Source organism: Jaculus jaculus, chromosome 7, assembly GCF_020740685.1.
Source record: "Jaculus jaculus isolate mJacJac1 chromosome 7, mJacJac1.mat.Y.cur, whole genome shotgun sequence".
Lineage (NCBI taxonomy): Eukaryota > Metazoa > Chordata > Mammalia > Rodentia > Dipodidae > Jaculus > Jaculus jaculus.
The window spans coordinates 74,484,748-74,498,173 of NC_059108.1; the positions used below are offsets into that span (position 1 = coordinate 74,484,748).

Genomic DNA, 13,426 nt, shown 5'->3' on the forward strand with positions numbered 1-13,426 from the left:
TGGGTGCCATGTCACACCACACACAAGTAAAAATAAATAAATAAATAAAAAGTCATCAAATTAGCACAAGTGAAAGTTTTGCCAGAAAAACAAATTCATAATAGTAGCACAGCATTATAAAATAATGTGTATGGTGCTTTATAGGAGTGTGGTATCTTTTAAATAGAAGACAGACATGAGTAAACTCTAACCAGACATGAATGACAGCTTAGGAGCAAAGAGGTTTGCTAGCACTTAGGAAGAAGCAGAACAACATGCTAATGTGCAGTTGTTTCCCAACTGTAAAATGCAAAGAAACTTTTCATTAAGCTCTTATGATAGGGATCACATGTTATGCAGCAATACACTAAGAAATGCAGATAGCAATAGGAAAAAATATGAGAGAAGGGGCATTTAAGATTTAGAGCAGAGGAAAGAAAAGGATGTGAGCAGTACACTGCCCATGGAAAGACCGGTGGGGACAAGGTGAACATATGCACAGGCCATAGTGTATTAAGGAACTGTGGCATGTTTTCCTCTCAAAAAATGCATTTAGATAAGCATTTTATTAAAGCCACTTTCAGTAACATGGAAGATGAATTAGAGTTGAAGATGACTTAACAGAGGTGACAGTTATGAGAGCATACAACTTCAGAGAACTGAAAGAGCTAAAAAAAAATAAATAATTATTATGAGGCTTACAAAGCAGTTGTGCCAGCAAAAGGCTTGTCTACCATGCATGAGGCCTTGGGTTTAATCCCTAGCACTGCAAAACAAACAAAGCATACATAAATAATATATAGACTATATAAAGCCCTGGAAGAGTAAAACCTGTGGAATAACCAGAAGCTATTTTCTAAAGTATAAGTGTGAAAAGAAGCATCCATTTACTAACTAAACACACAGCATCAGTTTTTCTTCTTGAAGGTCATATACCACTTTAAGCACAGGGTAAAGCACCCACAGAGTAGATGAACTTGAATATCATATGCTAATAAAAGAAACAGACACTAAGCTATTGAATTTAAAATACGATAAATGTATAGACATGGTTATTATATATCCAAAAGAAGGTAAGTTAAGAAAATGGCATGAAGATCCATGTGACAGACAGCTGAGAGACTGCCAGGGAAACAGCACTGCTTGTAGTGAAGTGGGTCCACTGTCTGGGATAAAAACTGCTCACAGGTCGAGGACAAGAGTGAGCAAAAACTATGCTCAGATCATGTATGGCTTTTAAGATACTGTTAAAGACTTTTGGGGTGGGGAGGGGTAAACTGTTACAGAAGGCTCCTGTAGTATTTTGACTGGGCAATGCCATGACCTGCTTAATATCCTCAAAGGATCACTCCAGGAGCTTTACTGGAACTTCTAATAAAACTACAAAAAAATGTACCGCCACATGTAAGATGATATTTTTCCCATTGTTCAGGGAAGGGCCATTTGAACCCAAGTTCAAGGAAAGCAATCAGTCAATACCTTGTATTTAGATGATACCTTTGAACAAGTGAGAGCCCCTACGTAACTTAAATATTTTTCCCTTCATCGCCCTTCCACTTTACCCAGGAACTGCCTTCTCTCTACACTCATCTTTAGGTAGTCAGTCATAATCGTAAGTTACTTCATGGCTCCAGTTTCGGTGGACAGATACTACCAAGTGTCCAAATCAAGTGAGAACACATCTAAAAAGGCTAGCAAGAAGAGATGACTGGAACAGTTGGATTTGTGTTTGTAGGCCAGCTGCTTATCATTCCATATCTATTTTTTTCCTTGTGTCTAACTGGAAAAAGGAAGAAAGCCTTCTAGCTAGAAGACACGCTACAGGGAATTACAGTCTATTTTAAATAACAATTTAAAAAGTCATATCTGTGAATGTAACTGTACTTGAAACTGGTCAGAGGCACAGCAGTAGTCAAAGGCTGTGCATATACCAGACATACAGGAACATAAAGATAAAAAAAGACAACCCAGCACTGGATAATGTGAGACTCCAAAGATACAGCTGCTGAAAAATATCCCACACATGTGCCTAGTTACAGAGCTAGCATTTGTTTCTCTATCGTCATAGGAAACAGAGGACAAGTCAGTCAGAAGCAGGGCATCAGAAACTGGAGAAAGAATCACAGAAATCTAACTTAAGCCTTTCCCTTTCTATTTCTGTTTCTCATACACTAATCCAGGAGGAGAAATAGGAAATGAGTATGGGAGCAGATCACCTGCAACCCACAGGAGGTAGCCAAGTGAATGAACAATGCCAAACCACTTCTGACCACCTAATAACAAGGTAAAGTAATAATAAGTAAAAGGGGGAAAGTTGGGTTTGATTAAACAGGCACCAAAAGCTATGACATTCTGAATTAAAGAATCAAGAAACAGTGGTTAGCTTAATCCTAGGTCACACTGAAGACAAAACAAGGACCAAAGGCTTTCAAGTTTGCACTCCCATGAAATTTTCCATCTCAGTAAATACTGTATTATGTGATGACTAGCAATAATGAGCTAGCAAGTAACTAACCATTTATTTTTCTAAAGAGCTCATGCCAGACCAAATAGCTGCATCATCATAATGTTTCTTATTCTTGGGGAATCAAGCCTCGAACCGGGGTCCTTAGGCTTCACACGCAAGAGCTTAACCACTAAGCCATCTCTCCAGCCCTGTTTCTTATTCCTAGTAACAAGAACTGTATAACTAGAATTTATAAGGAATTTCTTTCACTTTTTTCTTCTTGTGTAAAAATTAAGACTGAGCATGGTGGTTCATACATTTAATTCTAGCACTTGACAGGCTGAGGTAGAAAGATCATTGTGAGTTCAGAGTCATTCTGGGATGTACAGTGAGTTCCAAGTCACCCTGGGCTAGAATAAGACATTGACTCAAACACCACAAAAATGTATAGAAATATGAACATCTATGAAATGTTTCCTTAGAAATGCTAAGTAATTACAATAATATAAATACATTTATTTTCTGAATTTGTAGGAAATATTAGATTTTATAGATAATAAGACATAAGAGTTAGAGAGATATATCAGTATGAGAGTACCTACCCAACATATAAAAGGTTCAATCCCCAGTACCAAAATGATAACAATAAGAATCTTGAAAAGTAAAATCTCCTACATAAGATATCAAACTTAGAATAGGAGAAAAGACAACAAGTTTAAATTTCCTGTTTCAAATAAACACTTGAAATTCATTTTGGTATATCTCAAAGGATTCTACAGAATGATCCGGTCTGACTAATAGCTTAATAACATAAGCTTGTCCCCATTTTCCAAGCTTTAAATACATATATTTAAATATTTAAGGAGATTTCTCTAAAAACTCAAGTACCTTATTTTAAGTAAATTGAGGTATCACTGTTTTAAATAACTAAATGATGAATAGTCTTATATTCTTAAGTGTCAAACCTTTCAAGAACATAGAACCATATCACAGATAATTATAATTGTTCATGTAATAATCCCATTCACTTCACAACTCATCATCCTAAGTTATGACAGGTACCTTCAACACAACTCCCTACCTGCCCGCCCTTTTCTGAACACCAGCCTGATAAAGAGCAAGAAAAACAAGGTAAAATTATACAACTAAGATCAATATTTATGCTTTTTTACTAGTCTACTTTTTCAAATGAAGAAATATCAGTTACAAGTAAATTGAAAATCATGCAAACTTAATCCCTTCACAGCTACAATTAACTATAAGCTAATAACATCACCCTATACCACTTGAGAAGATTCTATTTGTTCTGATGAGTTGATTCTAATTTTTCATAACTTGAATAATGTGCAATTAAAACTTAGTTATCAAAGCAATCTCAGAGTAGAAAATGTACTACACTCCCTTATTGCACCTTATTGAAGAATGTTTCCAGTTTTCATCACTGTACAAAACATAGCTGTTATGACACCAAAATATTGTAATAAAAAGTACACACTAACAGAGTAAGGTACATGAAGGTAATTAAAAATTATAATGAGAAGAATCAAAGGGGTTTGAGTATGTGATATACTTGGATAGGAAGAGACAATGTTTACAATGCCAGCTCTTGCCAACCTGATCTGTAGATTCAAAAGTTATCACAAACAAGATCCCAGCAAGTTATGTTAACTAGATATTAATAAACTAATTCTAATATCTATATGAAAAGAAAAAAGATGGAAAGAGCCAACAAATAATTAAGGAAAAAAAAGGTTGACAGATTAATTCAACCTAACTTGAAGACTTCTATAGTTACAGTAATTAAGAAAATGTTATTATGGTGAAAACAGGTAAGCTAATTGATGGAAGAAGAAGAAAAGAGAGCATAAACAAACAAGTAAATATAGTCAACTGATCTTTTACAAAGGAACAAAGGGAATTAAATGGAGACATTTCAACAAATGATGATGTTGGTACTATTGAACATCTACAATCAAAAGGATGAATCTATATATAGACCACAATGCTTTGATAAAACAGTAACTGATTATGCATCAAAGATAAAAAAAAAAGAAGAAGAAGAAAAGTAAGGTGATCTTGGGTTCATAAAAACTAATTTGATACATGGCAAATCTGAGGAAAAAAATTGAATCAAGTGAATTTCATTAAGATTAAATACTTCTATTCTGTGGAAAACCCTTGACGACGGAATGAATAGACAAGTCACAGATTGAGAGAAAAATGTCTAAAAAACAGATTATAAACATTAGTATCCAAAATATCAAAAAGGCTTAGAAATGTCAATATGAAATAACCACATGTAAAAAAGGGCTAGAGAGATGACTTAGTGGTTAAGGCACTTGTCTGCAAGGCCTAAGAACTCATGTCTTGATTTTTAGATCCAACCCTCCCACATAAGCTAAGTGCAAAGTGATGCAAATGTGCAATGTTGCACATGTACACAAACAGGAAAAACATGAAATTTATATGATTGTAAGAAAAAAATTAAAATGGCATGGCTTACTATATTACTACTATGTCACACACATCTGGAGTTCCTTTGCAGTGGCTGAAGGCCCTGGTTCACCCATATTCTCCCTCCTTCTTTCTCTCTCTCTCTCTGTCTGTCTCTCCCTGTCTCTTTCCCTTTTTCTCTCCCTCAAATAAATTTTTGAAAGGAGGAGAAAAAACGGGTAAACAATCTGAACAGATATATCATCAAATACACAAATGGATGGCAAACAGACCAAATTAAAAAATACCCAGTATCACATGCCTGCTCCTAGAGTTGCCACAACAGAGCACAACAATGAGTTGCTTACCAGACATAAATGTGTATGCCCATGGTTCTGGAGGCTAGATGTTAAATATCCACATGCAGGGAGGGATGATTCCATTTAAGGGCTGAGATGAATGGTGTGCTGCAGGCCTTCCTCTCCAGATAGGAGCAGATGGCATTCTTCATGTTGTCATGACATTTTCTCTGCACACCTATCTTGATGTACGATTTCCCTTTTACAGGGATAGCATCACAATGGATTAGAACCCATAGTCAAGGACTCCATTTTACTTGATTATCCTGCAAAATAACACAAATTGCTTTCCTATCACATAGCATGTCCAGTTTTCAGGGATACAGAGCCCCTTATGCTGTATATTTGTCAAATGAATCCATGCCATGATCCTCAGGATATAGCATCAAGAGTTTAGGGTTAAAACATTAACACTGTACTTACTTTCATCATTTTAATTTCCCTAGCCTGCATGGTATTATTAGTATGAAACTAGATAATATGATTTCAGCATAGCTAACTAAAAAATATTTAATTAAGAGTACTCATGAATAATTTCTCTCTACTTCAATATAAAAGTTATGGGGTAAAGGGATGTTCAAATTAATTATGAGATAAATTTTCACCAAGAGAAGTAAATAGTTTTCTACATGTAAAGTTTAAAAAATAAGGGATGGAGAGACAGGTCACCAGTTAAAAGTGCTTGCTTACAAAGCCTGTGTGTCCAGTTCCAATCCCCCAGTGCCCATGTAAAATCAGAAACACAAAGTGGTGCATGTGCCTGGAATTCTTTTGCAATGGCAATAAACCTTAACAGTCCTTGCCTTCCTTCCTTCCTTCTTTTGTTCCTTCTTTTTTTTTTCTTTATTTTATACATATGCCCTAAACCTACTGCAGATGCTATGAATTCCCACAAATAAGTTTAAATATGTTTAGACTTTTCTACACTGCCCATATCTGTCAAATGAAAAATAATTTAGGTATTTTCAAGCTAAAATCATAGTAAATCAAGGCAATTTTAAAGGAAAAGAATGAAATTTATATGATTGTAAGAAAAATATATAATTACATGGTTTACTAAAACTACAAATTAATAAAATTGATTAGAAATTTAAAAATATTTAGAATGAGATAGTAAAAATAACCTAAAACAGGTAGCATAGATGTTTATTATAGCCTCTATCCCAAGCATTTTAAAATAAACCTTGATCTTTGAGAAGAGAAAAAGGCACAGAGAGGTAGAGGTGTGATGAGTAAGTCGTGTTGGAGATGTAAACCCTGCCAATTTAGGTGCAGAGCTCATGATACTTAGTGTTACGACTTATGACTAATGTTACAGATCTGTTGAACACAGCATGGTATTGGAAGATACCTAAGGTGCTAACAGGGGCCAAAGTATATAGTTATAAAATATTAGTATAGTAGAGAAAAATGAAAGTGTATTCAAAATTCATACAACATCTCAAAAGATATTTTGTTATAAATTTAAAATAAAAATTCTCCCACAGAAATTATATATTTATTGAAAACATAATACCTTCAGACTAATATTTCCATGTATTGTTTGATGTGTTAAGTTTCCATATTCCAATTCAAATTTGAAGTACAATATGCCCTCACTTCATACCCATGGTTTTGTGTTACTCGCCGTCAATTATACTACAGAAATATGAGGTGGGAAATTCTAGAAATAAACAATTCACTCATTTTAAATTGTAAACCACTTTAAGCACTGATGACAACTCACACCATCCTTCTCCCTCCTGCCAAGGACATGAATCATTCCTTTTTCGTCCTACCCTATTAGTCATTCAATCGTCACTTCTGTCACCACATTTCCCTGTATTTCAGTGTTTGTGTTCAAGTAAGAAAATGAAAGAGCTGGACGTGGTGCCACATGCCTTTAATCCCAGCACTCAGGAGGCAGAAGTAGGAGGATCACCATGAGTTGAAAGCCACCCTGAGAGTACATAGTGAATTCCAGGTCAGCCTGAACTACAGAGTGTGAGACCCTACCTTGAACCCCCCACACACAAAAAAGAAATAAAACCAACTGTTGCCTAATCTATGTCCCAATGTGTACACCATTCACTTCACTCTCAACATCTTGTATGCACAGTAGCATCTCACAACTTAAGAAGTGGAAATGTAATAGAAAGTGATATAGAAACACCCAGTTAGAGAAATTTTAAAATATTTTTATTTATTTATTTGAGAGAGAGAGAGAGAATGGGCACACCAGGGATCTTCAGCTGTTGCAAATGAACTCCAAACATATGTGCCACCTTGTGTATCTGGCTTATGTGTGTCCTAGGGAAACAAACCTGGGTCCTTTGGCTTTGCAAGCAAGTGCCTTAAGTGGTAAGCCATCTCCCCAGACCCACAACTTTTGTTATCCCATATTATTGTAATTGTCCTGTCTTATCAAATCATTGTTAATGATCTCTTAATACCACCTATTTAAAAATTAAACTCCAGTATGTTTTCATAGGGAAAAGAACATACTATGTTCAGGGTTTGGTATACTACATGTATCTTGGACAATCACTAAAGTAATAAATCTCCTGTGGATAAGGGGAAGCTACTATACCACAATTTACCCTGCTGATTAAAAAAAATCAATTATAGGGACCTACATGGGCCTGGAGGGCAATCGTGTCAGGCCTCCAGCTCCAGCTGGCATGGAGGGAAGCATGGCAGCCATCCGCTCCAGCAGCTCACTTGTAGCCACCCATGACTATTACTGGCAGCGCCGGGGCTCTACTTCCAGCAACAGCTCCTCCGGAAGTGCCGCGTACCCCAGGGATGCCACTGTGCCCCACCACCCAGGTCTCCCTAAGGCTGACCCTGGTCATTGGTGGGCCAGCTTCTTCATCGGGAAATCCACTCTCCCATTCAAGGCCACAGTGTTGGAGTCCCCTGAGCAGTCGGCAGAATCCCCCCAGACCTCCTGCAGCGTGGTCACAGGTGGCCAGGCTGCAGAAACCATGAAAAAGCAACCAGTCAATCAAACCAACACCAGGCTGCCATACTGACCTGACAGAACCACAACCCAAGCATCCGAGGTGCTATGCCAGAGCCCTGCCGGTCCTCCACACTCTGCAAACTATACCGGCTGTAGTAAGCAACACACACCAGAAAAAGCTAGAGAGCTCCCTTCTCCCTCACTGCACCAAAATTTCCTGACCCTGTAAAATCATGCCTTGCACCAAGCAGAAAATAAACTCCAAGTGGCCATATTTCAAAAACAAATCAATTGTATCAATAATATAAAGGAATATGATAAACACTATCCTCAAAAAAGTAACAATACCAAATGCTGTGTTGTTTGTCTTTTTTATATTCTAATACTAATTGTCATTGATTTTATGGAACATATGCTTTCGTAACATCTTTCCTTTCTCCATGGCCATGAAATAACAGTGTATCTTATCAACCATGCACTTTGCCTTGCATGTCCTGGCACAACCCCCATTGTGAGGTACTCAGAGTTGGAAACCTTCAAGATGTGATTAAATCACGACAACTGCTTTCTTGAGTGAGTAAATGCTTTCATGGATCAATGAATTATCTTAAAAGTGTGTCTGTTATAAAAAGCCACTTGGGTTTTATTTGTGATGTATGTCTTCTCACCATGTTAACACCCTGCACCACTTTGGGAGTGCAAAGACTCTACTTCAGAAAGAGGGCTCTCACAATATGCAGCTTCTTCACTGTTGAATTTCTAATCATTAGAAAAGAAAGAAGTAAATTTGTTTTATAAATTTCTCAGTCAGTGGAAGAAATGCAACAACCTAAAACAGACTAAGTTTTCTTAGTACATGGTCCTTCAGAAATGAAACTATAGTAGCTACCAGTTACATTGCACTCAGTACATCAGGCACTATTCCATTTTCTTTCTGCATAGGGATTAATATGATCTTTACAGCAATTCTGTAAAACACATATTAACCAAAACACAAATTAAATAAGTTGCTAGAACTTGTGCAGTTACTGGTAGTGGCAGAATAAGGGTTAAACTTTCACAGGACGTCCAGCTCCTGAGCTCAGGCTTTTGTGTTGCTTAGTTCTGACATGTCTCTTTCTCTGGGTAATGCTAACTCTCTTTTCTGAAAATACTAATGGCTGAAGCACTTTCTGTACAGTGTTTTCTGTAAAAGTGTATTCTATAAACTGATTCTTTTATGTCATGAACAAAATCTAAAATTAAAAGTATATTTTCTTACTTCCAGTGAGTAAGAAAAATAAATAGGACAACTGGTTAGCAAATATCCTTAGTTCCCTGCTTAGTGCTCTCCTGTAATCCCATAGGTAATAAATCATCAATACACAGTTCCAGGAGAAAATGTGTAAGTATTGCATGACTAAATACTGACTTGAGATGCAAAGTACCTCTTCTCCAAAACCAAACATTAGCAAGTTTTCCAATCCTTGACAACTTGCAAGTTCATTCACAAAAACAAACATGCAGAAATAACAACCAATTTTTTTTAATAAGTGAAAATAAGTTAAAGAAGTTTGACTACAATTATCTTCACCAATAGTTTTTCTGTGAATTCAAATCATTCTTCTTTGGAATAAGGAAAAGAACCTTAAAAAACATCTAATGAAGTCATACTCAAGGACTAAATGCTCTATTGGTTCATAAGCATGTGCTGACTAACATTAAAATGATATTTATCAAAAGCTTTGTATTTTAATAGTTTTTATATATAATATCACTCATTAGAATTCCTTTCGATAGGCACATCTATTTTTATGCTGAGAATCTTTAAAGCAGTGAAATTCAGCACCCTGCCCATGATGAGAGTTGGCAAGGCACAAAATAGAAATTCAAATCACTCCAACTTTGTATTAGTCTTTTCTTCTATAAATCATGTATTTACATAAATGGTCAGAAATGACCTCAAAATTGTCAATAACACAAGATATACTATAGAAGCCGACATGGAGGTACATACCTATTAGGCCTCCATTTGCTGGGGCAGGAGGGTTGGGAATTGAAGGCCTGCCTGGGCTATATAGTGAGTCCAGGTCAGCCTAGAATAAATACCAAGACCATGCCTCAAAACAAAACTAAACTAAACAAAAACACAACATGAACAAAAGATCATCCCCAATAGATACAGCTAGTTCAGTGTTATGAGATAAAAATGTCAAACTTTAAACTCCTACTCATATTTTATTTCACATTATGTTTGTGGAAATCTTTCCAATGTATATCACACACATTGCTAACTTAGGATATGAGTAACCTAGCTTGATGAAGAGGTCATCATTGATTATCAAGAATTACTCTGAATGGAAAGGTAACCGCAGTTGTGAGTAGGAAGGCACACAGTGAGGAATGACTGCAGGTAGCAGGAGTCCTGGAACTGAGCATGAGCACACAGAGAATGCACTTTAATCAACAGTTCTTCTTGTGTAAGAAAAGAAAAAAGAAAAATTCCACAATATCTGTTTGAGTCACTAAAACCAGAATCATACTAATGTTTGATATCTAGGTAGCTGAGTTCTCCCAACATTAAAATAGATCCAAGAGAACTATCCTATGAATTGTGGCTCTCCAGTATTTTACAGTGCCTTCCCAGAGATCTAGAATACTCCAAATTTGCTGTTTTTTGTCTCTCCACAGAGTTTGTTCATTGGCATGCCACTGTTCTTTCCCCATTTTTTTTTTTAAATTTTGGTCTATACAGTGGGTTATTTTATGGTTTTTATGCAAAAAGACCCCCCCCCAAAAAAATCATGGGACAAGGAGGCCAAAACTGTTGCAGACAGGTGAGAGAAGGATGAGGACAGGTAGAACAGGGATCATCATTTTTATAATCAAGCATTAAGCATTATGTCACTGTTTAAACTAAATGATACTATATGGAAATGACTTAGCAAAATAATTTTGAGAAAATCCACAATAAATGAGATTAACTAACTTAAAACCAGACCACCACATTCTTTTATCTATCATTTTCTTCTAATCTTCTTTAATCCTCAACTGGGGCTAAATTAATGACAGAAGTAAAAGAAGCAAAAGAATGTAAATGGAAGGAGAGGCATAGAGACATTAAAAAATTCATATGCCGACATATAAAGACAATGAACCATGGCAATGCTAGGGGCAGTCAAATGAGCAGAAACAACAAAAAGGACACAATTGGAAAACAGATAGAAATGTGTGGTGGAAAGCAAAAGGAGAATATAATTTTGGCAATAAAGTTATATCAATTGCACAAGTGATGAAACATTTTCATAGAGCCAGTGTCAAACAAACTACCAGAAAAAAAAAAAGGACACAGTGCATGTAACTAAGAAAATTAATGGTTTGTTTTAATAAAATGAATAAAATTGAAATGGTTTAAATTTTAAAATGTGGTACATGATACCAAATTCATACCTGCTAAGGAAATAACTACAATAACTTAATTTTGAGGCTATTAACACAACCATTCTCTACTGTATTTAAGTTCCTAGCTCAAATCATTGTTATCAAAGTAAGTTGCCTTTGAATATTCAGAGTGCTATGTGCAAGTGTTTCTAGTGTGGCCTTGATGCAATGTATAGCTTCAAAAGTGTTTTATCTTTTTGCCCTTCAATGTTTCTGTCTGTAAGAGTAGACGTTTGATAAACTAGTTGATAAATGATATACTTACAGTGAATATTAAGTACTCTCCCTGGGTGTTGGCCCTTGCTCTTACCATTATTGTTCTGTTAGAGTTAATTTCTGTCTCTACTGAAGTATGTTCAAAATGTCCTGATATTTGCTGTAGAATATGTCTCAGATGACTAGAAAAATTAAAACTGAGAAAGGAGAAAGCCAAAGAAAAGAGTAGAACTGTGTAAGAAATTGCTGATTTTGGGAAAACACAGGCAGAAAATATGAAGATTACAAGAGAAATGTAGGTCTATATGTTTTAATACTGATTTTTAAGGGAAATCTAATGCGCTTGCAGTCTTTTTGTTTAATATTTTTTTTTCCCTTTTGATTTTTCAAGGTAGGGTCTCACTCTAGCTCAGGATGACCTGGAATGCACTATGTAGACTCAGGGTGGCCTCAAACTCACTCACAGTGATCTTCCTACCTCTGCCTCCCGAATGCTGGGGATTAAAAGTATGTGCCACCAGGCCCAGCCTAGCAGTCTATTTTTGACAGAGTGATAATTACTATTTGTAAGATAGAAATTATTGTTATGTCTTCATTTTCAGTACTCCTTGCAGGTACTAAGTCAGGACTTCATTTCTGATTTACAAAATAAACACTAATTAGGAGTTAAAGTATTTCTCAATAAAAAATCTATATCCACATAAGGCCAGCTATGCACATTTGACAGTACTACCTTAAAAACTAGACCAGAGGTTCGACTCACCAGAACCCACATAAACCAGATGCACAAGGGGGCACATGCATCTTGAGGTCGTTTGCAGTGGCTAGAGGCCCTGGCGTGCCCATTCTCTCCCTCCCTCCCTCTTTCTTTTTCTCTCTCAAATAAATAAATAAAAATAAAACTATTAAAAAAAAAAAAACTAGACCAACTGCCCTGCCTTATGCAAGTAAACATGCTAGGAAAAGTATTCACCGCACTTTGCTCAGCTGTGTATATTGCATAACCTAAGTGTATGCAGGAACCTTCAGGAGCAAGCAGAGTACTTAAGGGCACTTGTAGACCATGGAATTCTAACCTTTTGTGCATTTTAATCTAATTCACTATACGATCAAGACTAAAACAAAGCAAAACACAAAGCCTATTCTAGTTGTCCCAGCATAGTGGCAGTCCCCAATAATTCTAACCTAAAAGAATAATGCAGTAACTAAGATAAAATGGAAACACCCCCTTCTCCAACAATTCTTTGCATACACACCATGAAAATGAGGAAATCCATAATCACGAATTGAATTTTACGAGCAGATTTTCAGCTGAAATCCCTTAGTGGTTCGTTCAAATTACATCAGGCTAAGAATTCAGTGTCAAGTTATCCCAAACATGCAATAACCACTATATCCAAAGTTATTGTTAGTCACCTTTATCCCAGGTTTCAAAATTTCCCTCATAAAATTTGTTAAATAAAAATAAACATACAAAACAAATTTACAGGGCTGGTTAATGCAACTGCCTGTAAAGCCAAAGGACCCAGGTTTGCTTCCCCAGGACCCACATAAAGCAGATACACAAGGTGGCTGGCCCATGTGTCTACAGTCTGTTTGCAGCAGCTAGAGGCCCTGGAACACCAATTC

General features: G+C 36.2%; 2 protein-coding genes across 7 annotated transcripts in view; one reads left to right on the top strand and one right to left on the bottom strand.

Moving 5' to 3' along the window:
* The window catches only part of Nova1 (NOVA alternative splicing regulator 1), a 129,177-nt gene that overhangs the window by 86,573 nt on the left and 29,178 nt on the right, over positions 1-13,426 (bottom strand). The gene's annotated exons all lie outside the window — the stretch shown is intronic.
* On the top strand, positions 7,890-8,214 carry LOC123462169 (pancreatic progenitor cell differentiation and proliferation factor-like). The gene is made up of 2 exons (XM_045154718.1): positions 7,890-8,025; positions 8,063-8,214. Exons 1-2 carry the CDS (start codon positions 7,890-7,892, stop codon positions 8,185-8,187), a joined length of 261 nt encoding a protein of 86 aa, XP_045010653.1. The 3' UTR covers positions 8,188-8,214.